The sequence below is a fragment of the Chaetodon trifascialis genome, chromosome 15 (genome assembly GCF_039877785.1).
Source record: "Chaetodon trifascialis isolate fChaTrf1 chromosome 15, fChaTrf1.hap1, whole genome shotgun sequence".
Lineage (NCBI taxonomy): Eukaryota > Metazoa > Chordata > Actinopteri > Chaetodontiformes > Chaetodontidae > Chaetodon > Chaetodon trifascialis.
This window is the reverse complement of record NC_092070.1, coordinates 6657999-6685214: the sequence shown is the minus strand read 5'-3', so window position 1 is coordinate 6685214 and position 27216 is coordinate 6657999. Positions and strand designations below refer to the sequence as shown.

The 27216-nt window shown below is 41.7% G+C and overlaps 1 protein-coding gene across 1 annotated transcript; it reads right to left on the bottom strand.

The window, feature by feature from the left end:
* Positions 1 to 592: 592 nt before the first annotated feature.
* On the bottom strand, positions 593 to 15679 carry gng13b (guanine nucleotide binding protein (G protein), gamma 13b). The gene is made up of 3 exons (XM_070981301.1): positions 15171 to 15679; positions 7040 to 7166; positions 593 to 4161 (listed from the first exon to the last, which is right to left on the bottom strand). The coding sequence occupies exons 2-3, from the start codon at positions 7135 to 7137 to the stop codon at positions 4056 to 4058; spliced, it is 204 nt and encodes a 67-aa protein (XP_070837402.1). The 5' UTR covers positions 7138 to 7166; positions 15171 to 15679; the 3' UTR covers positions 593 to 4055.
* Positions 15680 to 27216: the final 11537 nt, after the last annotated feature.

The window sequence follows — 27216 nt, the reverse complement described above, 5'->3', positions numbered from 1 at the left end:
TATATCTTAGCAAAAGTTTCTTTCTTTGCCTTTTGTTGGGGAATTTCTGAGTGCGTAGCCTGCTTAGCCGAGTCCTGTGGTCTATACCTTTAACATGGAAGCAGCAGCTGTAGTTTCTTGGGCTAAGACTTGACTAAAGCTCAGCAAAGCTGTACAACAAATGCTAAAAATTTGAAGGCTAACACTCTTGTGACTATCTGGGGGGGGGGGGGGTCAGTTTCATAAAAGCTGGTTTGATACATGATATCTAGATAGCTGGTCAGCTGGATGACCGGTTTTCCAGAAGCATGACCATGAACGCTAATACTGTCATGAATATCACAAACATTGATAACTGAACCAATTTTAGTTGAGCCAGGCACTGCTATAGCTATGGAAGTGAAAACTAGCAACTATAAGCTGCTGCCAATGAACACAACACCAGCAGACCTACAGTATTTAAATCACCAACAAAATCAATGATGCAGGCATTGATTCAAAGGTCTGGAGCCAGAGGCCACTGGTGATTTGCAGTTGAAAACATACGTCATGCGCTCACAGACGAACATACAATATGAAATGGAAAAAAAACAACAACCCAGAGACAAGCAAGTTGTCTAAAAATCTTCTACTTTATTCAATAAGATAAATGTTTTTGTAAAACATTCAATAAAAAATGATCTTTAATTTATTGCTCATTGTCATCTTTACACTAGGACTTGATCTGATGCATAATAATTTTTCCAAAGCACTCTCACAGGGAATATGTTGCTAGATATTTAGACAAGATTTTATGCTGTCATTATAATAGTAATAACATACATACGTACGCACGTTCAGATTATATAAAAACAAACCAAACAAGTAAAGTTACAGCTGCTGAACAGAAAACAGACAAGGGACAGGCAGACACAGGAATCCTCTCATGTACTTTTGGAGCTAGGTGGTACTGAGACTGCAGCGGACAGCATTTGTTGCTTTTCTGGTGGTGTTGCAAAAGCAAACAAAACGTTTTAAACCACCAAACTTAAGCTTAACACTGGAAAAGCGACAAACCTGAAGCTCAGACCTTCAGTTCTTTGTACTGTGGAAGCCATTTTAAAAGTCCCCCTTCATGCATTTATTATGAAATTACAAGGCTATATTATTAACACAGAGCTTTAGCGTCATTCTGTCAACTAGTCAACATAAATCCAACATCTAAACAGTTAAAATAAAAAAAAGCAATGTCCAAAATAAGAGGGGTGCATACTACACATGCCTCCCAGTGAATTATGGGACTTCTAAAATGGCTCCATTTGGAGTCGTCATGTTGCATATATGCGTATTGTTGTACTGGACATCCTAAATTCACTGACCTCATTTCAGGTACAGTGGTGCAATTTTTCATCGTAAGTAAATAAGAAGTACAGTGTAAGATAGATGCAAGCATGTTCGATAAAAACCAAAAAGCATTTATTAGCACATCACTGACCATTTAATTGTTCAAATTTGGTTCAAAAAAAGAGGGAAATGAAATATTTGCAGTTACACATAATAGGACTTCTTCCAAGCACTGAGTGGCCTTTAGGGAACTGGGTCAACTTGAAGAAAATGTATATAATGAGACTCATTACAGTACTGAGATGATGTGAGGCTCCCCTGTCCCAAGTCATTTAGAGAATCCCACATCCTTGCCACTCCTCCTCTCATACACATTCTCACTGAGCAGTGTGTATGTGTGTGTGTGTTTTGTCGGTCTGCTCGGCCTCAGGCTTGCCCGTGTGTGTGTGACATAGCTGCATGTGTGTGCATGTACAGTGTGTGTGCTTCACAATCTGCGAGGGAGCCTAACACCCAAATTGATGCACTTTTTTTTAAATATGCACACATAAACACACGATTACAGTCGCATGCACGCACACGCAGGCCGGTTCTGAGGTCAGCGGTGATCATGCCACATATTTACATTCTCGTTTTAAGGAAACTGTGTACAAGGCAGTAGTAGATGGTGATCTGGCAAGGTGTAGTCGATTTTTTGGTCGTTTTCCGTTTTTCGTTCGAGGCGGGGTATAAGGAGGAGGGAGTGCACACATGGGAAACAAAAACTAAGGTGAGAGAAAGGTCTCATCAATAAATAAATAAATAAATAAACTACCTAGTGATCAATAAGTTAATAAGTTAAAGGGGTCTGTCTATACATGTGTGGAAACAGATACTATGTGTGTGAGTGTGTGTCTATGGTTCATTTGTATGTTGAGTGCATGTGTGCATGGGCGTGTGTGTGAATGTGTGTGTTGTCCTTAGGGACCGTAGCTAAGGAGGAGAGGGAGCAGTAAACCCAAAACCCTCCCATGAGCCCATACTGTAGCTTCATTCTGCTCTGACAACACAAACAGAGCTGCTATGACATCTTCTGACCTCATGACACTGAAGCAAAACAACACAGGCTGCAGATCGAGTCTTCAGAATGGAAATGTGATAATCATGCTTTACGAGTTGTGCGAAATCAAAAGTTAGGTGCGAAAACTGTACGAGTCACACTGGAAAGATAGTTACGAAAGCTAATCTCGCTGTACTGTTGAACCTTTCTTCATTCGCGCGTGTTCTCTCTTCTGCGTGAAGGCCTCAGTTGTCTCTGTGAGTTCGGAACAGCTACGAACACTCTGACGTGGTTCGACAATGCTACGTACCAATTAGTTTGTTTCAACCATACTCAAAGCTTTGGCCAATTAATAAGCTTGAATTCATCTATCTTTCAAAAAAAAAAAAAAAAAAAACTATAACAGTGCCATAACTTGTTAATTAAGTTTGTGGTTAGCATTAAAAGTGAAGTGTAATTGGTTAACAGTAGCACCATAAGAGCCTATAAAAACTTAAAATTGGTAATAAGGATTATCATACTGTTACAATGGCTTGCACTATGGACATATAATATATTACAGCTGCATCCATGTTGGATGGAAATGCCTCCAATGCAGACAAAGACACCATTTACACTGATGCTTCATGCATCAAAGAGATCATGGGAAATACAATCAAGAAGCATTGGAGATGGACTGAAGTCCAGTTTCTCAGACAGCTAAATATGATGCATCTACGATTTATGAGTAGTTGTTCACTAGCTAGCTCACTCGTAATTGTAACCAACTGGCTAGAGCGCTCAAGCTATTCTTCTTCTAGTGTTTTTGCACAGTAATCAAACAGCTTCAGGTGCGTTGCCACCACCTTCTGGTCGAAGTCGAAGACGGGTTGTCATTGGTGCACACTGTGCTATCAATAATCTTCATTTAATTCTAAATCATTATAGGCTGTTATGGATAGTTCATTTACTTTCAAAGAGGTGTTAACAACTTCAGTGATGTTATTTTTGTCAACCATATTTGAGCGATTCAGTGCTTCACAGGTGTTTGTACTGTGCATTTTCTTTACTTTCATTTGATTTTATATCACTTTTATCTATCAATCAATCACTCTTTTCCTCTACTTTTGACTCTTGAGCCACTGTAACAAGCAAATTTCCCCAGTGTGGAATCCATAAACTTTTATCTTATATCTGAACATGCAACAAAATTACCCCAGCAGATCTACAGTCAGTCTGAGAATGTGACTCTACAGTTTATTACAACTCATCAAGAACGGAAGATAAAAAGCACCGCTGTGCTCACGATGAAGAGTAGAGATTGTAAATGAAGAGAGAAAGCTTGTGACTAGCAGCTGCATAAATAAGTCATCATATCCATATAGAGACATGTAATAAGAGTATTGATCATCATCGTCATATATCATAGTAATGATGCATTGCCGTGGCAGGAATAAACTTGCAGTGAAGGTGTGGCAGTCAGGGAAACCCCCAGAGTTTGGAGTGATGGTGTGTGAGTGTGTGTCTCTGTCAGTGTGTTTTTCTGTGCCCTTATTGGGGTGTGTGTTTGGGGACAATGGGGGATATCAGCTCTTGTACATTCACGGTGAGAGGTTAGGAGGCGCTGGCCTTCACAGGCCGGGTCAGGAGGGTCAGGTTCGGGGGTCCTCTGTAGGTGTGTGTTGGTTTGGGGTGGGTTAAAGTTGAAAGGTCGTGGCAGGGTGGATGGTTTCTTCTAGAGAAGGATGCACTTTCCTTTCTCCACCCACGGGTTATTCTTCATCAGCTCTGGGTTCAGGAAGGGATCCTCTGGGACGCCGTCCTCTATCCACTTTACCAAGCTTTGGGAAGAGACAGAGACATTTTTGAAATTCCAGAGGAAGTTTATTACCACAATCCATCCTCTATGCACTTTTCCTCTTTTCCATACAAGGCAAGAAAGAGAGGACGAATCTGCGCGACCAGAGGCCAGAAGTAACTAATTATGTTCTGCAACTGTAGCTTTTTACGTGCTTTTAATTTTTGGACAGAGTTTTAGTCTGTTTATTTAACGAAGCAGTGTACTTTAAATCACACCCGTTAAAGACGACAAATGTTACTGGCTCTAACTCTCAATGGCAAAGTCAGACTATTCCTTAAAGTGACAATACGTAACATTTGAGAGAAGAAATAATACATTCTTCCTCTTACAAATGAACGGTTGAATTCATACGCACCCTATAAAGTAAAGCATCGTGTGAAAGTAGCCCAAGTAAAGAAATATCATGTCCCAGTAATGTCAGCAAGGTCTCTTGTTAACTAACATTAGCTGACTTGTCATGCCAAGTAAAGCTGTGGTAGAAAGTGCACTGAAACCGGCCAAAGTATCACAAAAAGAAAATATGTCATTTCACCTCTCAAAGGTTACATGGTCTCACTTCAAATTCAGCTAATTATCCATAAAGTAGCAGCACTTCAGCTGAGAAAAACAACACTTTTGTTCCTATTTTTCAATATTTCTTCATATTCACAAGTTTTATGCAAGGTTTCAAAAGACTGACCCTGACTACTTTTGTACTCTGCATGAAAAACAGCATTAGATAGAAAACAGTCCTCTCAAGAAGTGCTGATGAAGCCTCAGATGAAGTGTTTCTTCTCAGTTTCTGTGATTGGCCCTTCATCTACGGGTGCTGCAGCAGGAGCATGAGACAGACAAAGAGAGTGCTGCAGAAGCTAATGATGCCTGCAGCTTTGCTCAATGTTTCGATGTGTGCCGCGGCTGTGATGATCGCCTTCGAGGCAGCGTTCTATTTCATGAAGTCATATAATCAATATATTATTGAGGTGGAATGACTCAATCAGAACAATTCTTTCTACCCACATCTTAAAGGATCAGTGTGTAGGATTTATTGGCATCTAGCGATGAGGTTGCAGACTGTACTCAACTGAATACCCTTCACTTCACCCTCCTTTATGGGGGTCACTAAACACAAACACACAAAAGGTGCTCTCTCGAGCCTATGTCTTGTTTGTCCATTCTGAGGTACTGTAGAAACAGGGCAGTGCAACATGGTGGGACCCACTCCCTCTGTAGATATAAAGGCCTCATTCTAACCTAATGAAGACACAACAATTGCTATTTTCAGGTGATAAATAATACCTACAGTATGACTGTCATGTTTCCTTTCTGGAAATAGATTGTCCTAAATGTTACACAGTGAACCTTTAAGATGTCTGATTTGAAAGAGAACTAATTATAGTTATGACTATTCTAATTATGTATTAACTCCCCCTGCTCTTTCATTCGTTTCTGTCTGTGGGGCGTCTTGTTTGTCTATGACTCACTCTGTATTGTTTTGTCAGAGTGATTGTTATTTGGGGTACTTTAAGTGTGCGCTCTCTCTCATGCCTCTCAGCACATGGAGGGCCATTTTCTCTCTGACTCTGTTCTCTGCTGGACTGTTACAGTGCGTAACCATCATCTCTGCCTCTCACAGCAGTAGGTTTTATGTTGTTTTCCTTTTTTACTGCCTCATGGTGAATATCAGGTATTGTGCTGTCTGTGCCATCTGTGTGATGTGCTGTGATGCACTGGTGTGGTGTAGACTGGCTATTGATTTCTCATGGGTGTGTCCTGTGTGTGGACCCAGTGGGGCATGGTCCCACAACCTGCTTTGCCCTTATCACACTAGCAATAGCCTTAGAGGGTAAACCCTGTACAAAACAGAACATTAGTTACCATAACTCCAGATTCTATGAGAACAGGCACAGCCCTCTGAGCTGTGGATCGTTCTGGTTCCTTCAACTTGCTGACGACAAAGCTGTTTTTGGGAGCCAATTGTCTGGTCTCAGCTCAACTGTGTACGCAAGGCAAGACTGAGGTGGGGCCCATGTGGTAAGTGGGTGAAGTCTTTAGTCCTATGTGAGTGCAAGTGAGGGATAAACCCACTGACGATGGCCTGACAGGACTGAACCTATACTCAGAATCTAGAGTTACAGCACGTAACTAACATTCACGACTACTGATTTTGAAAGAGCAGCAGCCAGTGGGGAAACTCTAACATTCAACCAACCAATGGTGTAAGTTCATCGCGCACTCAGTACCTCACTCAGCAGTTACAGGGCTGGCTCCTGCTTTGCTGCAGTGCAGCCAAAAATGAAAAACTGCACAACCCAATAATTCTAAAAAAATAAAAAGATACATATACACATTTTACATGCCCTCACACATAATCACATATTTGAAAGTAATGTTCCACTTCACAATACAGTGTAAATGTCTGTTAAAGGAATAGTTTTGCAAGATATGCTCATTTGCTTTCTTGTCAGGGTTTCAGTGTGTACAGTAAATATGAAGCTACCTCCAGAAGCAGCTTAGCTTAGTTTAGCCTAAAGCTAGAGGAAAACATCTAGCCTGGCTCCATCCAGAGGTAAGAATATCCTACCAACACCTCTACAACTCACTTAACAAAATACCTTTTTTTAGTTACTTTTGGACAGAGCCAGGCTCTCTGTTGCCCAGGTTTCCATTATTGTGCTAAGCACTGCTGACTATAGCTTCACACACAAATTTTCTAACACTTTGTCTATTACATTTTTTTTTTTAGGTTTTTGGGTGTGCTCAGTATTTAGCAAAACAAAACTATTTTCGACCTCAGAGCTACTTATCACAGTTGTTTTTTGGGGCTAGAACTCTGCTTATGCAGATGCTTGTGGAGCTAATTGTGAACTACTACTCACTCAGTCACTGTTTTGGAGGATTTCTCTCGTTTGAAAGCCAGCTGGTACTTGAGGCTCTCCACCTCCTTCTTCATCTGGGGCAGGTCCATCTCATCCATGGCTGCAGCTTGATGTAGGGCTTCTCTACCTGTGCATAACAGGGAGGCTAGAGTTATATTTATACAGTACATAACACTGTGAAATAGTAGGCAGACACACTCAATACAACTGTGCCCTGCAGCAAGAACACCACGAAGTATATCTGATTTATAACCGCTGCTTAGCGATTCCACCTACTGGAAGGGAGAGTAGTGGCTGTAAAACTCATAGAGTACAAATAAGTGCTGCCAAAACTGGCAGACCCACTTAACACCACAGGATACATAAGCTTGCCCTCTACTGCGTCCTTGGGACTGCAGATTTCCACTTAAGGAAAAGTTCCACAGTTTTGCCAAATGTAATTATGTTTGCAACCAACATGACAGCAGTTCAAGAGGGCTTTTCAATTTTATGAAGATTTTAGTTCATTTCTTGTGTATCACCAGCTGTACTTTGATCATTTCATTGCAAGATTCATGACTTCAGGCCAGACAAGAGTTTAATATCTGAAGGGAGGGAAAAAAGAACATTTTCTGCTTCTGTGCCCAAAAAGAAGAAAAAGGACAACATGAATAAGCTGCGTCCAATTTCCACCCATTCACCCACCAATCCCCCGTCCCCCACCCCATTGTATGTACTTCTGAAATATAGTGGTATGTCCCAATGTAAGATTTCACTCTGTGTGATGAGTCCCTCCCCCTCACTTCCACACCCTGCTGCATTAAGGGTTATGTGAATCAAAAAAGTACAGTTTGTTTTTTTTAAAATACACATAATTAGTCAGCTGAAACACCAGAACTCCAGTTGTTGTGACTGAAAGTGCCTGAAATGGTTGTAAGAATGGTTCAAATAGTAAGCTAAAAGTATTGGATTGATGGTGAAAAAAGTAAAAGTAATTGAGGATATGTTGAGTATATTAGTGAGCTTCGTTGGTAGCTATATTTTGGAGCTCGGGGCAGAGCTAGGCTAGCTGTTTCCAGTCTTTATGCTGAGCTGACTCTGGCTTCTTAACCCACAGATATGACGGTGCTGTCGATCCTCTCTTTTCACTCCCCCTAAAAAAGTGAATAGGCGTATTTCCGTATACAATATTTAAGACTTTACATAACCCACTGAGGCGCGCACACACATTGGATTGTGATTGGTTACAGTGTCTTTTGCATACCTCTTGTTTGTACCTCTTCCTCATAAGTTAAGATCAGGAACACTGTTTTTTTTAAAAAAAACAAAAAACAAATAATGAATGATTGGACTTGATTTTTTTACTCAGGATAGTGCAGCCAAGACAGTCAAACACTCCAGTGGTCAACTCTCTACAGCAATATTGTCTTCATCCTCTTCCACTGCGTCTTTTTCTGTGTCTGTTCTCCCTCCCTCTCACTCTCACTCCCCACCCACGCTCTGTGTCCACTATACCCTCTCAACAATACTCTTCCCCTCTTGTGTGTGCACTTGTATTTGTGTACCCTCGAGAGAGTGTGTGTGCGTGTGCATGTGTGCGTGAGTGTGTGTGAGTCATTTGAGGATTCGGGTGAGCCGAGTGCTTGTCTAGTCTGCGCTCAGAATCGATCTCACTGAGGTGCTTCAACACAGAAACAACAATGGTATTTTTTTAAATACTTGATATTATGCAATTGTCCTTTATGACTGTTTAGTGAGTGAGGGGGCATTGTGATGCAGGAAATAGCAGATGTGAATTTGACACGTACTTCACAGCATGGTCAGGATGCTAATGATGTATGTAAACTGTAACAACAAAAGAGACGTTTGTTGTATTTTTATTTAGATGGATCTGAAACTCTCTACTGCTCCTTTTACACTGGAGTCTGATTGGTGTTTGTAGGAATATACAGAGAAAATAAGAATCTAATAATAAAAAAACATGCATGCTTTAAGTCTACATATGTCTCTACTGTCATCACATATTAGAAAGTTATGTTCCAAACCAGAATAGTGTAAATTGTGTCAGTTAACTAAAGACTTTGGGAGATTTGCTATCTTACAAAGAGTTATATGAGAAGATCAATACCATGCACTCTTACGTCTGTATGGTAAACCTGAAGCCGTAAGACTTCAGCCAGCTGACGGTGAGCTTAGCTTAGCATGAACACTGGGAACAGTTAGCTCTCTGCAGAACAGCTGTATCAGCCATCCAGCACCTCTGGAGCTCACTGATTCACACATTATATAGCTGATATTGGCTCCTGTTTCCCCTTGTTTCAAAAGAATAATCATTCACACATAGATCATTAAAATTTTAGCAGCATTAAATGATAACTGGCAGTTAATGATGGATATTGGACACTGGAACAGAACTAATCAATCATCAGTCTAAAAACCTTTGATGCACATGTAAATGGTCCCATCTTGGTCCCATGTGAAAATAATTACTATATCATATAAAGTGATTCAAGAGGAGCGACGAGAAAATCTCTGCGGTTCAAAAAAGCTGCTCTGAGACGGGCAGTGAGAAAGACAGACAGACATTTATAATGACTTAGTGAGGTGTGTGTGTGTGTGTGTGTGTGTGTGTGTGTGTGTGTGTGTGTGTGTGTGTGTGTGTGTGTGTGTGCGTGTGTGTGTGTGTCCGTTTGTGAGTTTGAGGAAAACACCAGGTGCAATATTACATGACAAAGTGTGTGTGTCTTACCAATATTAGACAGACAGAGAGAGGCAGAGCGATGGCTGCTTCCTGGCTGAGATCAGGTTTCAGCAGCATCCTCCAGAGACAACAGGAGGATTGGATGCTTTCCTCTTTCTAACTCTATCACTCACCATCTCCTTCATCCCTTTTTTCCCCTCCCCACTTTCACTTCTGTTTGTCTGCTCTATCCATCTGTTTCCCAGCCCCTGCTTCTTTTCTGTCTCTTTTTCTTGCTTCATCTCTTCCAGCGTCTCTGTTTGTCTGCTGCCTTTTTCATTTTTCTCTGTCTGAAAGAGCGATGCGCCTAATTTGGAGGTAGACTGGCCTTGGGACATAAAGGTGGTGGGTGATGGAAACCTGTGTACACACTTCATACGGCCAATTGTTTGAATCAGCCTTAAATTTAATATCATGCAACTGCAGGTTTAGCCACAGATGTTTAGCATGATGTCATGAACATTTAAGACCCCTTTGCAGGGTTTTCATTTTAAAACCAGCCAACTTTAAAAATCAAAAAGTCAGCTGGAGGCAGCAATTTAAACCTAGTCATGAAGCTAATGTTAGCTTAATAGCTACACTCTGTCTCAAATCCAGACACCTAATGTTTAAAAAATTATGAATTTTGAGAAGTAAATCTGCCATCTTTGTTTTGCACATATGAGAGCCAGCCTCGAGTCCGGTCTCGGCTCTGTTCCACTAACGTTAGCTTCTGTAACTCAATACAGTCTCTCATTTAGTGTTTCTTCCATCAGTCTCTTCCTGGGGTTTACTTTCCAATGAATCGACTACAGCACTTACTGTACTATCAGAAACTAATAGTACAATTTGTACTATTAAATGGCGTGCTAAATTTGTGATAGTACAAATACTTGATTTACTTGATTGAATAAACAACAATATTAGATTGTTTTTCCAAAGGCTATCATTGTGAAATTGCTGTCCAGATTGTGTTCACAGGCAACCTTGTTTCTTTACATTTCTGTGCAGCTCAGCACTGAACGCCAGAGACTGGATTCACATCCGTGAATTGAGCAGATGTCAGAAAGGATTAACAAATGATCACATTCTGTTTTATTTATGTTTTACACATCGTCCCAACTTTGTCAGATTTGAACCAAGACCACGATCCTTCCCTGTTTGATCAAGTGCTTACAAATAACCATAAATGAGTTTTATCATGTTTCCTTGCAACAAGCGGATATTGTGGGAAAATGAATGAAATGCGTTGTGAGGGAACAGGCAGCCTTCAGCTATAAAAAGCAGCCATATGTCATGCATGAATATATTAAATCAATGTTTTTACACTATGTTGTCCTTCCTTTTCCCCCTCTCACTCGTCTATCTATCTACCTGCCTGCATCCGTTACATTCTCTCCATTCTCCTCTCTCTCCATCCTTTACCTTCTCCATTTTCCAGTCTCCCTCTCCTTCTCCAATTACTCTGCCTGTCAGTCGCTCAGTAGCCACCTTTGTACATATGCCTATGTTTATCTTCTGCATCTCTGCCACCAGCTCATTAAAACCCAAACAAACTTTACGCCTTAGACAGCACACGATGCAAACATCTCGCTGATAAAAATCTAAAGAACGGGAAGTGCTGCCGCTGTTGTCTCACACTGCGAGGTTTAAATCAAAAAGGGAAGTTTCTTCCCTTCGTGGCTCTCTGATCTGTTTTCCATCTGTCTCCTGCTGTCCTCCACACATGCCTCCTTACTAAAAGTCCCTTGTTCATTTTCACAAAGTTCAAACACTTACTCAATTACTCCAAACATTAGCAGTCTGTCAGGAGTTTGTCATGCTGGTTACCGATAAAAACATAAACTAGCACTTAAAGGTGCTTGTATAGTTTGCCGCCTGCTGGCCTTTCACTTCAATGCTGACATGTTCTCTGGACTCTGGATATACAGTGAATATACTCTGCAAATGGTCGTAATAATAATGGCTGTTGCTGCAGGGCAGTCAACAGACGCGGTTCTGTACATACAGCACTGGGTGTTTGTATATGCTGAATAAGCAGATAACAAAATTTGCAGAGAGATTTGCGCTTAGGCCGATTCTCTGGATTGTACATTTAATAACGAGAGAGGCACTGTGGAATCATAAGCATGTATGGAGGCTGGCCATATTGTTTTTTGTGGAATAATACAATCAACTGTCAGCATTGTCTTAATGTCAGCAACACTAGAACAAGGCTGAAGCTCTGCAGCCAGGCCAGCAGCTCTGTGAGGCTGCACTTAAACAGAGTGCAGTGCTTTGAGCTACCTGCTAACATCAGCATGCTAACACGTTCACAATGGCAATGCTAACACGTTGACGTAACGAGTCCAATGTTAGCCACATTAACCATCTTAAGGCCCATCCGAAATTCCATACTAGCATACTATGGAGCATGCTAATACAGTATGTGAAATTTTTTTAGTATGTTTATTTCAGTATGCAAACACTGAACACTACGCCATATCACATATGCACATATCACATATCCCATAATGCAACGCGGCATTGATTAGAACAACGATGGCAGACTGAGATTGACTCAATTTTTGATTTTTCATAATTGTCAATTGTGCGTCGTGTAAGTACAGTTTGCATATCAAGGATGTTTTGTATGATAATTGTTACTATTGTGATTACTGCTAGATAAGGAATTACTGCAAATGCCAGGAGAGGAATGTGTACAACAGGGGGCAAGTCATCTAATAGCTGTATGGACATTTCGCTCGCAACCAAAAAATTTCAGCATCGTGGTGGCACTGGAGGAAAAGTCAACGGATCACCACAGCCAGTAGGATTCATCCTCTGAGGACCATCAATGTCTGTGCAAAACCTCACAGCAATCAACAGCTGTTGAGATATTTGAGTGTGGAGCAAAGTGGTTGACCGACTCAACGACGACTGTAATCCAATATGAATCTAATTTAGGCCCAGTTTTCAAGCACTCCACTGTCAGTGTAATAAAGGTTGGTGGAGAGCTCAGAGAAGCAGTGTGTGCTGTTTGGTTGAGGTTTGGGTGTGTATGCGGCGGTTACTGCAGCGGATATGGAGGCGAAAGTCTAAACTGGAACACTTCACCATGAGGGGAGGTCATGTTTGCCTCAAGATTGTGCTCAGGTATTACGGAAGATGGCAGAGCGAGTTAATTACATTTTCTTTATTAAAAAAACGATTCTTTGAGATCTTCTAATCAAACTTTTTCTTATTCTCTACTTGAAGGCAATTTAGGCCAAATCCAGCCGCTGCGGCGTGTTTTGTCACTAGTAATTAATAACTCACCGGGCCTTGAAAGTGTGTTCAGTCATAGTGTGGCTCGACATCCAAAAGGCTGTTGTGTATCTGTGTGTGCACGCGCGTGTGTCCGTGTTTGCTGCTTTTTAAAGATATGTTTGGGTGGATGTGTGACAGGGACTGTGGGGTGGTTGTTTTAGGGGAGGGTATGTAGGTCACATGGTGATTTGGGTCAAAAGCATCCAGAGATTAACCTCTACCCCCTGTCTTCTCCGCTGTCTTCCCAGCCTCCCACAGCCACGAACTGTCTGTGTGCATGTGTTCGTGTTAGTGGAGCAGGTGGCAGTTTGAGGTGAGCTGCTACCAATGCTTAATGTGTTGAATCACTCTGTCTGACTGGATGATCTATGATGATAGCGGCTTGAAGGAGAAAGTGGGAAAACCAAAGGTGAAATGGGCGTGAAAAGAAAGTGAGGGAGAGACAGACGTAAGGACAAAAAAGAAGAGGCTAAGACAGAGAAGGAGAGATTCGAGGCAGAGAGATAGATGAAGGGAAACAGAGTGAGAGACTCTTCTTGCCTCTATAGCTACTGCATTGTAAATAGAGACTAAAAATAGAAAGGAACAGGAAGAGCTCCTCTGACCAGCTGAGAGTGGAGACTAAGAAAGAAAGGCGAGGCTCCTTGCCATTAAACTGAGGACGAGATGCTGCTGAGGATAATAAATGCCAGGCGCTGACAGACGATGTTTGAGCTTTTACAACCAGCTGATCTGTTCTGCACTTCAATGAGCTCTGATGCGACTGGGACCAGTCCAGCTGCTATCACACCAGCACAGCCCTGCCTGCATGGGGAGGCATCCAGTCGATCAGATCTGATCAATACCGGCCTGAACCGGACGGGACGGAATAAATGTTTTTCATGTGTGACAGGACACGCTAAGGTCATCTGTTACGTACGTGCCCTTATTGTAACGAGCCCAATCAGAGTTCTCTAATCTGGGTGTGTTTGTCTCTAAGTGTGTCTGTGTGTGCGTGTGTGTTTGTGTGTGTGTGTGTGTGTTTGTATGTGTGTGTGTGGCCCCCAGAGATTGAAAAGGAATCTGATTGCCCCAATAAAGAGACTCAAAAATGGCCGTAAAGCAACGCAACACAACGACAAAGAGATGCAAAACAACCACGAAGACTGGCAAAATGATTACACTAACACACATTTGTTCTTTTTACATCTCGTTTTTATTCCTGCTTTTATTGCTTGTAACACCCTAATTTCCCCTGGGATTAATATAATTCTATCTTATCTTATCTTAGATGCAAAATGACTACAAAGAGATGCAAAACAATCAATGTAGCGGTTTCCTGTCTTTTTCAGCCTGGGTGTCTTGCTCCTATGTTGGGGGGACATGTTTCTGTGTCCAGGGGCCCTTTGTTTCATGATCTGTCCATGGCTGCAGGTTATTTGGAGTTACAGTAGCTATTTACTTGCATTATTGAAATATTATTTGAATGTTTTAAGTCATTCATTTGGCATCATTTTACCAATACAACTATTATTAATGGTTACACCATTTGTCATTGACTAGAACCAGGGTTTTAAATGTGAGTCTTCACACATTTTTCATTTGAAAGATGTGTCTCCCCTCCTCTTAAACACTGTGCTGCAGTCTGAGGCCCCTGCTCAAAAGTTCCTAAACCCACCCCTGCTCACGACCAGAGGTGTGAGATGATCTTCTCTCCTCAAAACAGGGTCAGGTGAGGGCAGAGGAAGAGAGGGAGAAAGGGAGAGTGAGGCTGAGGAGGAGGAGGAAGTGCAGAGGAGAAATGGAAGTTTTATGTAATATTCGTGGGTTCCATATGGCCCAGCACTGAGATGTGTGATGGGAGGGTGGAGGCGGACAGCGCAAAGTGTGAAATCGTCCTCCCAGGTTGTTGCACTTTGTGTAATACACATAGAATAAGCTACTGATGACATCCCTGCATGTTAATGATTATTCCGCCTGTATTAATTACCATTTGGGTTTCGTTTTGGAGCCAATCCGCGGGCCAACTTGCATATATTTTATGCGAATTGATTTGTTGCTTCAGCAAGGCCTGTATCAAAGATATGACAGGAGACCCCGATGTGTTGGCACAGCAGGCGCGATGAATGACTCTATGTGGCTGAAAGAGACAGTCGCATCTCTTACCTCACTGATGCGCCGGTGGAGGCTGTTGCTCTATCCAAGTCTGACCGGTGCAGTTGAACCGGAGGGAAGGCAGAGGAGACAGCTGGACCGACCCGCGGATAGAGGGTTTTATGCCCCAGCTATGACACAAATAACAGCAGACTTGATGTCCGGAGACTTTGTTTATCTCCGGGAGGCGGTGCGCGCTCTCAGTATCCACTGGAAACGATCGGGGATAAAAATCCGCAGTCTCCGGAGTAAAACAGACGATGACGACCAGTCTGAGGCTGTCTGCAGGAGTCTCTTCTTACCCGGTAGTCTGCCCGGTAGTCCGATTTATTCTTCCAGCTGCTGCAGCTGCCCGAGAATGAGAGGAGTGAAAAAAATAGGAAGCGGTCAAGTTAACAAGCTGGTCCGGTGCGCGCTCCGCCGTTCACTGCCCGCTCCTCTGCTGGGATCCTCCTATATGAGCGCCCGTGCGTGTGTGCGCGCGCACGTGTGAGCGTGTATGTGTGTGTGTGACAGAGAGAGAGAGAGAGAGAGAGAGAGAGAGAGAGAGAGAGAGAGAGAGAGAGTTCCCTGAGGATGCGTTTAGAGAGTTGCCCAGGCGAGGCAGAGGAGGAGGAGGAGGAGGAGGAGGGGTGTGAAAGCAGGTACCACAGTCAAGGATGGAAAGACTGCCAACTGTCTCCACTGTGTGTGTGTGTGTGTGTGTGTGTGTGTGTGTGTGTGTGTGTGTGTGTGTGTGTGTGTGTGTGTGTGTGTGTGTGTGTGTGTGGGGCCTTTTTTTTTTGCCCCCATTGCCAGGCTCTGGATTTCTGCCCTAATATGGCCACTTATAGCTCCATCTGTAAAAGGCAGATTTAGGTTCTTGCTGAGAGGAGGGAAACATATCTGGCTTTGTTTTACCTCACATATGAGAAATACTGCATTTCAGCCAAGAGACCACAGAAGAAGAGCTGGAGCTGTTTTGGCTGCTGTGTCTACTTTCAGTGATTATATTTTTTGTGTTCAACAGATCAGTTTGACCTTTGAATGACATTAAGCCTTTAATGGGCTCCTCAAGCATTCGGCAGAGGACATTTTGAGTTTGATTCTTGTTAAGAAATTAGTTGTAATTAAAATGTTTTTATTCAAAGCACAAGAGACAAGAACTGTGAGGAAAATACTAAATAAATGAACTGTTGTACTGTTGCACCTAAACACACAAAGTGTGCACTGCATAACTGTGTGACTTTCTGTTGTTTTTATGACCCAGGTTTGTAATTCAACTCAACTTGTCTGTTTGCAGATCATTGAATGTGTGCTTTCACTGCAAATTGGACCCCAGAGTAACTAAGAAATGCAAAAAATACAAATTTCCATGGCTGTTTTATGAGCAAGGCCATTAAAGGGTTAATAGAATTTCCTATGTTTAACCTTCCAGTCGGCTTGGTGCATAATGACGTACATTTTCAATAGAAATCTCAATCCATGCACGTGCACAATTCATCAGTCCAGCAGCACACCGTTCATTCATTTCCATGTGTTCAGGTGTCCTATTGAGAGGGAAAATGCTTGATTCAGCAACAACATGTGTGGACGAATGGAAGGTAGATGTGGTTCACTTGATTTGCCACCAACGGAAACTGAAAAATGGACCCTTTTTTAAAAATGTAGCACTGCCTCTAAGAGACAAAATGCAAAAACATAAAGCACATATTACTGTATATCACTGTAGAGTAGATGTCAGCACAAATAATATAAACAAGAATTTCATGGATGAGTTCTCAATTAGAAATGAAAAAAAGGAGCTGATTTAATCATTATGTATATTTTCAGCTCTGCTGTCTTTTCTAATAGTGAAAACCAGAGTGGCGGCTGCATGTCTTCAGACTTACATTCGGAGCAGTGCAGCAGTCCTTCCTGGTATACTGTCAGTGCTGATATCCACTCCTGGCTATCAGCACAGCGTTCTTCAGATAGGAGTCCTGTCCAGACAGCTGTCCCGAGCAGCGCTTCATTCCTGCTCTGATAACATCACACTAAATGACTTTCAGCCGCGTGTTGCGCCTCACCTGGCCATCTCAAAATCTGGTCTGCGCTGAATCAGCAGAGTTTAGAAAGTTGTCAGCAGTTGTCAGAAGATGTCTTGTAGCCTAATATGAGACTGGACTCTGGGCTTTCTCATTTAAAGTCTCCTAATACACTCGACATTTACATGATGGCATGTTTTAATGGAATAGTTTGTCATTTTATGAAATAAGTTGCTCTCCTCAATGAAGTGGGCTCTACAGTGTGAGCTGTGCAACCCTGTGTGGACTGAGAGTCTGAGAGTGCTATGAATCTTCTCATCTAAGTCTCAGCAAGAAAGTGAAGGAGTGAATAACACACACACACACACACACACACACACACACACACGCACACACACACACACACAAGCACACACACAGGCCAAATGCCAAATGTCAGTTCACTTCAATTCACCTTTTAGCTCTGTTTTTGGCCTCCACTAACTCCTGAAGGAAATATCTGGCTTTATAGCTGTAAAACGCTCCACCAGCCACTCGCTAACTTTGTCCGTCTGCTGTTTGATGCTGAGCAGGTCGCGTACGGTCAGCTAACAGCTGCAGCCAATAATAATGCTAATATTTAAAGGGAAAAACAAAAACAGTAAAGTTACGGGCTGGAAGACAGTACGCTGAAAGACACTATAAAGGTCTGTAGAGCTGGCAGGAAGTGCAGAGTCAGCTGATCATATGTAATGGTTTCATCACTATGGCAACTCCTCTCACATACAAGTAGTCATGTGATCCATTGTTAATGCAAAAATACTGATTCCTGCTTCTTTAAAATGAAGGTGGTGTGGATTTCTCTGTGAAACAGAGGTCATGGTTTTAAGTTACTCACACTGACTGATCGCATCCCTGTAAGCTCGAACCAAACATGTATTTACTGAGATTACTGTTTCAGAAATGCAGCAGGTGACCTAGTTCACTCATATCTCAGTGTGTTTCAGTCTGTATGACAGAAGAGAGCTTGTCACCTGTGCTGCACCACGCTCATATTCACACCCAGCTATGTAAGATGTCATCCCAAGACATGATCTGGTTTCAGTCCATCAATTTCTTACCCCTCTAAGGAATTCAAGAGTCCCTCCCCCACCCCCCATGCTAATGGTTAACGCTAACAGTGTCAGGAGCTTGCAGCTCCAAGTCTGACAGTCAGTCTGTATTCCAGCTCGAGGATGTGAGTTTAGGCTGCTGTGCTTGCAGGTGAAAGCTGACCCTGACCTATGACCTAACTGCAGTAGAATCAGCAAAGTACCAAAATACACCATTATTAACTGTGCCTTTTTCAAACCAGACCACACATTGTTTTATTTATTCTTTTATGACATGAAGTTCTCATGTAACTAATTCATTTATGTTGAGGAAAGTAAAGGAGGGAAGCTGCAGGACAGGAGTGGGAGGGATGAGAAGAGACAGATATGACACTTTACAGGTTCGTCTAAGAACTGACCATCTCAGAGAGCAGAGATACCAGGATGCTGGACAGATGAAATTAGTCCCGTCACCTCACAGGGTCATGGCCCGCCACTCTTTCAAGTCCCCCTGGAAAAAAAATCCATTTCCATTCAACAGCAGATGATTTCCTGTACCTGCTGTCGCTGTGCTGCTGGAGCCAGAGCGCACACTGGGAGCAGAGGCGGTCAACCACTTACACAGAAGGTGTGAAATGGGCAGGAAATTGGCTGTCTCTCTGTCCTAGAAAAACCTTGAGGAGTTTTTTTTTCCCCCTTGACACTATTGATTCCCAAAAGCAGAAGGCAGAAGGTCAGCTTGAGAGCTGCGCTGCTGAGCCTCAGATGTACTTATGCTACATTCATGTGAGCAGAATGGGAAAAGCAGGAAGATGTACTGTTGGTAAGACTTGGAAGCATTCACTCACACACACACACGCACTGACAAATTATAGTAAAAAACCTGGGGGATCAAGGAGATGAGCAAAGTAACATGACAGTTTTTGCAAAATCATAATTTCAGAAACTCAGATCTTTGCAGTTTTTGATTGGCTGTTTGTTTGCCTAGTTTATGTCGACAACCTGTTTTATGCTGTAGCTATGCTGTCACTTTTAGTAGTGGAGATGTACTTTAGATATGTTCATCAACTCGTTGCTGACATTGTCTTTCGTTTGGAGCTGGGCAGGTGCTGTATACAGTGGGTTTATCAGAAGGTTTTAGCTGAGAGCTTTCTGCTGTGTCTTAAAACAAAGCCGATGAGAGCTGCGGGAGTGAACCAAAATGGTGAAAACAAAAACAATGAGCAGAATGATGCTAAATGCTACATATGTATGACTGTATATGAGATGCCAGGAGCATGAAAAGTCGGTATTTGACAACGTGGGATGAGCATGTGTTGGCCATCCCCAGAGCCATACAGCTAGCATAGCAAAAAATGTTGATTAGTGCATCTTTAAGGTTTGTCTGCACTAGTTCTACCTCTTGGTCATGGTGATTGACCCACTGACACTCGATTTACTTTGTCATAAAACATACAGTTCTGTTGTTACAAAGGCATATTGTGTATTATTAGCACAGATGGCAAATAAAAATTTTGTCTGAATTTAGTCACAGAGGTTTTATGACATTCTGCCCTTACTTAATGGCTATAAAAGGGAGTTCATTTCTGCTTTTCACTCTTGATTTTAAGATTTAAGTCTCGATGAACCTGACGACACATTGCAGAGATTTTAACATGACATTGAGGCTAAAGCACAGGTAAAACTAGTCATGGCTCTCTGTATCAACCAGCTGAACCTGCAGTTTCTCTTTCCACAGAGAAGGCTCTGGAAACACCTCCTGGCTTTAGCCTTTGACGAGCTGTTTCTAATCCAGGAAGTCTCCATGCTTTCACGCTTTCCCATTAATCTGATGTCATTTATGTTATGACATATTTGATGAACAGTCACAGCCAGTGAAGATGGTCTGGATTATATTAAATTAGATTACACCTCTTTCTGTAAATGGGCATGCTGCTGTTGGATTGCATACTATGTTCTTCTATGTGTGTGTGTGTGTGTGTGTGTGTGTGTGTGTGTGTGTGTGTGTGTGTGTGTGTTGGGATTAGACATCCTTCAGAAGATTACTGATGCTCCATTAGAGAAATTCTGCTTGTTTAATGATACCAGTTGACCAAACACACTGGTCATCAGGATCTTTACACACTGTAACACAACACAAACCACACAGACACACACACACACACACACACACACACACACACACACACACACACACACACACACACACACACACACATATTCCTGGAGACTTACCCTAACTATAACCATAATCACTACTTGCCTAACCCTTAACTTAACCTTAACCCAAGTCTTCACCTTATAATTTAATTATTTACATTATGGGGGCAAGTCCCCACAATGTGACTGCATAAACAGATTTAAATCCCCACAACATGAGTAACACATGACCACACACAGACACGCACGATGATAAAGAGGAGAAAATGTGATTTCATTTAATATTTTAAGAATTGTTACAGTGCTACAGAAAATGCGCTAAAATGAATTGTTCAGCATTTTGGCAATATTTTCACTCATTGGCTTTCTTGCCAAGAGTTAGGTGAGAAAATCAATACCACTATCATGTGCAGTAAATATGAGGCTGCTGCCAGCAGCCAGTTAGCTTAAAATCTGCCTACCAGCACCTCTAAAACTCACTGATGAACAAATTCTTTCTCATTTTTTTGTTAAGAAGCCAGGCTGGCTGTTTCCAGTCATTATGCTAAGCTAAGGCAAGCTGATTGGCTGCCAGTGGTTGCTTCATGTAAGTATAACCTTTTGTATTTTCCAAAATGCGAAACTATTCCTTCAGGAAACTGACCTCACCTTAAACTCACCTTAATGAGCAGGCTATGAACCGCTCAAATGACATGAATCCTGGTTGTATGAATCTGCAGCATTTAGAACATTCACTAAGAAAAATGTATTTGCTTTGATCAAATCAGTGTTTTTCACTTCAGCTTCCTAATAGAGGTGCACCTTCAATCACCTAGACTGAGTTAACTGCCTTTGCTTGTGTGCAGAGAGGTGAATCTAAAACTGAATTACACACACACACACACACACACACACACACACACACACACACACACACACACACACACACACACACACACACACACACACACACACACACACACATTTAGGGCAGCAGTGGTGACGTGAGCACCAGCAGCACTTAGAGACAGGGTCTTACTCAGCACTGATCATTAATTCATGACGCACATCTCAGATGGAACCTCACATCAGAAACCCCAGACTTACATTACAGAAAAAAACCTGTCAAACTGAACAAGAATCTCATACATGCAGAGATAGATGGGGTACAGGGTGGAGAAGAGAAAAGGAATGAGAGAGAGGAGAGAGAGAGGTTCATTTGGACCACTGAATGACTAGAAGAGAGCGCCTGCGTGTTTCTAAAAACGTCCACTCTTCCACATCAGATCACGTAACGGGACTATTCCATTCCTCTCTGCACTCAAACTGTGAACTCCCCTGACCTCACGCCATATCTGCAAAACGCTCCAAAAAGTTTTCATCTCAACAAGTAATGCCCTACTTAGATGAGCAAAGCTGGGTGGAGGGTTTTTTGCGCCATCTTTGAACAACCAATTGATTTAAATGGCAGTTTCACAGAATAGTCAGCTGTTAACGTGTTTATAATATGAAAATGGGACCTTCATGGAAGTAAATTAAATCCCACTCTTTCCTTTCACCATCCTCTGTCCCTCTCTCCCTCCTGCTGCTTCCATCATGCCACTCCTCTCAGCCACCCAGCCCCACCACCACCAACCCCCACCCTCCTCCATTGTGTGCCTGGCCTGGCTGTCTCTTTTGTGGCTGTGCAGCATGTAGCTCAGCTGCACTTTGGCCCCTAATGGACCCAGTCAATGGGGAGAATTGCCACCCTGTTGTCTCTATCAAGGTCAAGTGTGTGCATATGAGTGTGTGTGTTTCATGGGCAGCCGGGCGGCTTTGTGGATTGTGTGTATTCTCTGTTTGCATACGTGCTCGCTGACAAAGTCAGGCCTGTGTGTGGAAAGATAAGTATTCATGTAAGGGTGCAACTAATATCAGTTGTATTTAACTGTCAGCTCAGGTTCAACTGTGCTTTTATTTGTTTTACAATGACTTGGTGCATTGCTGTGTTTGTGTAGCCTCCTGTTACAATATATGAACTATACTTTTTGTTTGACCTGTTTGAAAGTGGAGGTCACACTCAAACTTTGTCTATTTTGTGTATCATGTTATGAATCCTAAATAAATCACTTTATACATACAGTATGAGCTGAGCACAAACTGAGCCACACCTGCACACGCTGAGGATGTGTGTGTGTGTGTGTGTGTGTGTGTGTGTGTGTGTGTGTGTGTGTGTGTGTGTGTGTGTGTGTGTGTGTGTGTGTGTGTGTGTGTGTGCGTTTGCTTTTAAGTCTGTAAGATTTTTGAGTGTGTGCACATTAGAGTGTGTGCAGTGTGTTTGATCTGGCACCTTGCTCTCCATTTTCAGAGTGAAACAAGCCAGACACAACCAGAGTCAAGCCAAGCCAGCAGCTGTGAGAGACAGCTCATTGGTACAGCAGTGCTTTGAGATAAATGCTAACATGCTATCAGTGACAATGCTAACAAGTTGAGCAGCCATGTTTACCATATTCACCACTTTAGTTTAGCATTTTAACATGCTAACGCTTCCTTTTCATCACCACAGCATCGGCACAAAATGTCTTCAGTTTTTCAGATATTTGGTTATCAAACAGTTAGCATAGTTAAAAAGAAAGAGAAACTTGCCATTGGTTGGTTTTGAATATAAGTTAGTTCTTGATCACATTAACTACATGGTTAAATAAGCAACAGTCAAAGTTAAAGATCAGAAAAAACATCCTCCCATATTGTTCATTAGGTGTTTAACAACCAAAAACCCAGCTAATTTTCATTGTTAGGACTGTGTGAGTGTGGTTTATTCAGATTTGATTGACGTTTATGTAAAATTAATCACAAAATGACTTAAATGTAAATACAGCTGCCTTGAATTTTGACTGTTTTTGTTTTTTGGTTTGTTTCCTGTCTGCAAATCTCCAAATGCAAGTTTTGATGCAGGTCAGGATAAATATGTGCTACCCAATAAGATGCACTTCTTACATTGTGTGACCTTTAATATGGCTTTCACTCCTAATATGTTAAATTTAAACAAGCTCTAACAGATTTAATTGGTTCATTGGGTGCAATGGAAACAAAACACAGCAGTGGCATCCTGTAATATCATCCCTGAAGATGATAAGGCTAAATTTGCTGGATAACAAACACAAAGCATTGGCATTCAATTAAAGTTGAGTTTCTGGTCAGCTGATTAATATAAGTCCAATGCTGACTCTTCTTTTAGCTCGCCTTTTGGTCTCTGCCAACTCCTCCACCATGTTCACCAGCTAGCGAACTCTTCTAGGCTAATTTTCCAACTGTAGAGTTGGGTGATCATTTTCTGTGGGATGGGAACAGCTTTCACACACAAGTAATCAAAAACCTTAATTATATCCTCTCTAAACTATGAAGTCACACTTGTGTAATTTAAAGCTATTTGCTAACTCACAAACTAGTGTTGCTGACTATCATTGGCCTTTGTATTGCGATGACTTTTGCATGGTGAAAAGGATTTTACATTGAGCACTTTACATTTTTATGCCATGTTTCTGTCATGAGTTTTTGACTTTTTTCACATGAAAAAAAGGTTGTAGCCACTATATGTAAGAACTACTTTACATGATACTCTACAGTTATATACACTGACTTGGTTTATGTGTGAGATGCATTGTATGCCGTCAGCTGTTTCTTGTTAGTGTGTAGACAGAAGACACAGTTCCTATGACTCAGTATTTCAGTGTCACATCCAGGGCATGTTTAATGTGCGAGAGGAGGAAGAAGACAGAGCTTTGTGCACACTGTCAGCTGTTACAGACGAGGTTATCTGCACAGAAGGAGACAAGTGTTTTGTGAATGAAGACTGAACCGACGGGACACAGTGAAATGATGTGTAATTGCGCATTCAGAGAGACTGGCAAAGAAATATAGCACACACTGTCAGCTGTTTGAGGCAACTTAATGGCATGAAGGGAGAGACAGCCTTTTGAAAATGAAGCTGAATCCCTCTGTATGCAGAGAGCCTGCTCTGCTGTTATGACTGCCATTAAAACACAGTGTAGTAACATCTGCATCAGAGAGGCAGAGATGGCTGGCTGCATGTATGTGATTATGAGAGTGTGCTGAGGGGGGTGGAGATGGGAGTCTTGTCAGTGCTGCCCCACACAAGCAAGATAAAAGTACTAATGGCCTGGGCTTCCTCTAATGGAACGCTGTGCATGTGTGTGTGCACATCAACAAAGCTGCATTCAAAACATCTCTTGTTGGTGGCTGCATTACAGCATTCAGGCCTGGTCTTTCTCTCAGTCTATTTACAGCTCCCTCCTTCTCTCTGTGTACATGTGGGTATCTATTCACATGCACCTACTGTTTCCAGGCTGCAGAGCCGCACGGATCGGCCCCATGTGTGGTGATTCTCTCTTGCCTGCACCACATCCCACATATATCACATCACATCACACTGCTATGGAGGTGAGCTGCCATATTTTTCTGTTAATGCCCTGACATTCAAGTCACAACATGCCACCCCGAGGTCAAGGTCATTTTGTATCGAGATGGACAAATTGAATTGCATAAAAAAGAACTCATTTACTATGTCAAATACTGTCCTACTGTACAATTCTGTGGTGCTTTACTTTACTTGAGTGTCTCCATTATATGCTACTTTGTAATAGTAGATTCCAACCTTTTTGCCTTGCAAGATATTTAAAAAAAAAGGTAAAAAGTCATGTTTCAGAAGTCTATGAGTTTCTTGCACTTGCATCAAAGACACATTTCACCTCTAAACCTCTCAGATTCATTTAAAGCTGTTTGGGGCCAGTGAGACAGAAAAGGTCATGATTATAAAACATTCTAAAAACACATATGAATGTGTCTACCAGAAGTTCTTCTTTCCTCTCCCATTAATCATCTCATGACTCCTCAGATTTAACTGGTGACGCTTTGGAGGGGCCTGCCTAAACTACCTACAGTATATAAAGTAGTTGGATCTAGCTCACCCACCAGCTATAACAGTAAAATGCTTATGCAACAATCTTACATGTCATATATAATAATATATCAAGTGCAAGAGCATTTTTTTCTGGATAGCTTTTCTGAGTAATTAGCTCTACTTCAACCAGCAGCAACACCAAATGTGTCTTACACATTCAAGCAAAACTAATTATCATCCAGCACTATAATATGCAAATAATAATACAAGATTGACAAGAGCCATTTTTCTGCATGAAGTACATTTCGCTGAGAAGAATGTTTTACTTGCAGGACTTCTGCTTGTAATGTAATTACATTAATATTTTTCTTTGCATAAGTAAAAGATTGGAGGACTTCTTTTGGCACAGATTTTTATACTCCATTTGAACTCCATGTACTCTATATAAGTAGAAAGTGGGTATTTCAGCTCAGCGATTATATCAAGGTAAGCAAGCAGCGCCCTCTTCTGGTGAAAATAAAGTAGCATAAAATCAGTACTGGAAGAATATTCAGATCGTTTGCTAAATAAAAGTACGCAACACTGCGAAAATACTAACAAGGTAATTATTCATGAGCTCAGAAAAACTATCCTGTTTTCAGCTTTGTGACAACACATGTTCCAGCTAATCCTAGAGAGGTTTTTCTAATAGTTTGTCTAACTTTACAAGTGGGAGAAGCCATTTCTCAACCCAGAAAGGAACACTTAATCCTTCAGTTCATCAGAAACATTCAAAATCACCAAATTTGGTAATATGTGGTTTTCAATAAAAGTTATTCTCCCACCCTTTTCATAACTTTTTGATCCTTCGTGCATCTTGGAACCCGAGACACAAACACACACAGGCATGCTCACACACATTTCTTGTCATGCGCTAATATAATTCAAGGATTGTGGGATTTTCACTTGGTAAGGTTTTATTATATGTCTTGCAGTTCGTTCTCCATAAAGTGCTTCCACCTTCCCCACAGACAGCTCACAGTATGGGGAACATAAGCACTCTCAATAACAGAATGACTTCATTTGCTAAATGCATTGGTGCATAAATGTTATCAATAATATTTCTATATCACTGGGGCCTTCTCAACAGTGACTTTAGAGTAAAGCAATCATAGTAATGACATATGACCATATCATTTTACTTTCAGAGTTTGGCATTACTATTATAGCAGGCCTTATGTTATACATTTACACATCAGTGATACATATTATTTTTGCTATTTGTTTTGTTTTACACAGAGGACAAGACAGAAAGACACGTTCACAGACTATAAGCACAATAAAAATTCAACAACCCCGTGAAAGCAGAATGAAGCAGACACTGTCTGGCCTAATCTCTCACTGCATGGGTGTGTGCTCAATCATGACCTGAAGGCTGACATGTAGCTTTTGCCAGTGTACAGCAAACTATATTACATGCACATGCTGACAGCGTCAACATCCAGTAGGCTCAAACTACACTCAGCTGCCCTGACTGTAAAAACACTGACATATCTTCCATTGCACCACTCTCTTCCGACTTTCATCATTTCTCCGAGCCTGCATTATATATCATCATTTGCTCTACAGATTTAAAAAATGTTAGACGCTAAATCTAGTTTTTGTATTTGTCCTGTGTTGCCCAGTCCTTATAATGTTTTATCTTCAGTATTCAACGTATTTACTGTGGAGGTGATAACGTATTGGTACATTTTATGTAATGACTATCACCTTCCTGTATAGAATAACAGTGTGTCTATAGTGAAGCATCCCTCTGAATTTCCCGTTCTCTTCTGGCATTATACTGATATATTTTATTCATGTATGCAGCTGCATGATACAGTAGGCTGTTCCACGGTTTCTCAGTTATGATGGTCAGTATCTTCCCACATCACACCACCGTGCACGTGCGTTCACCGTGA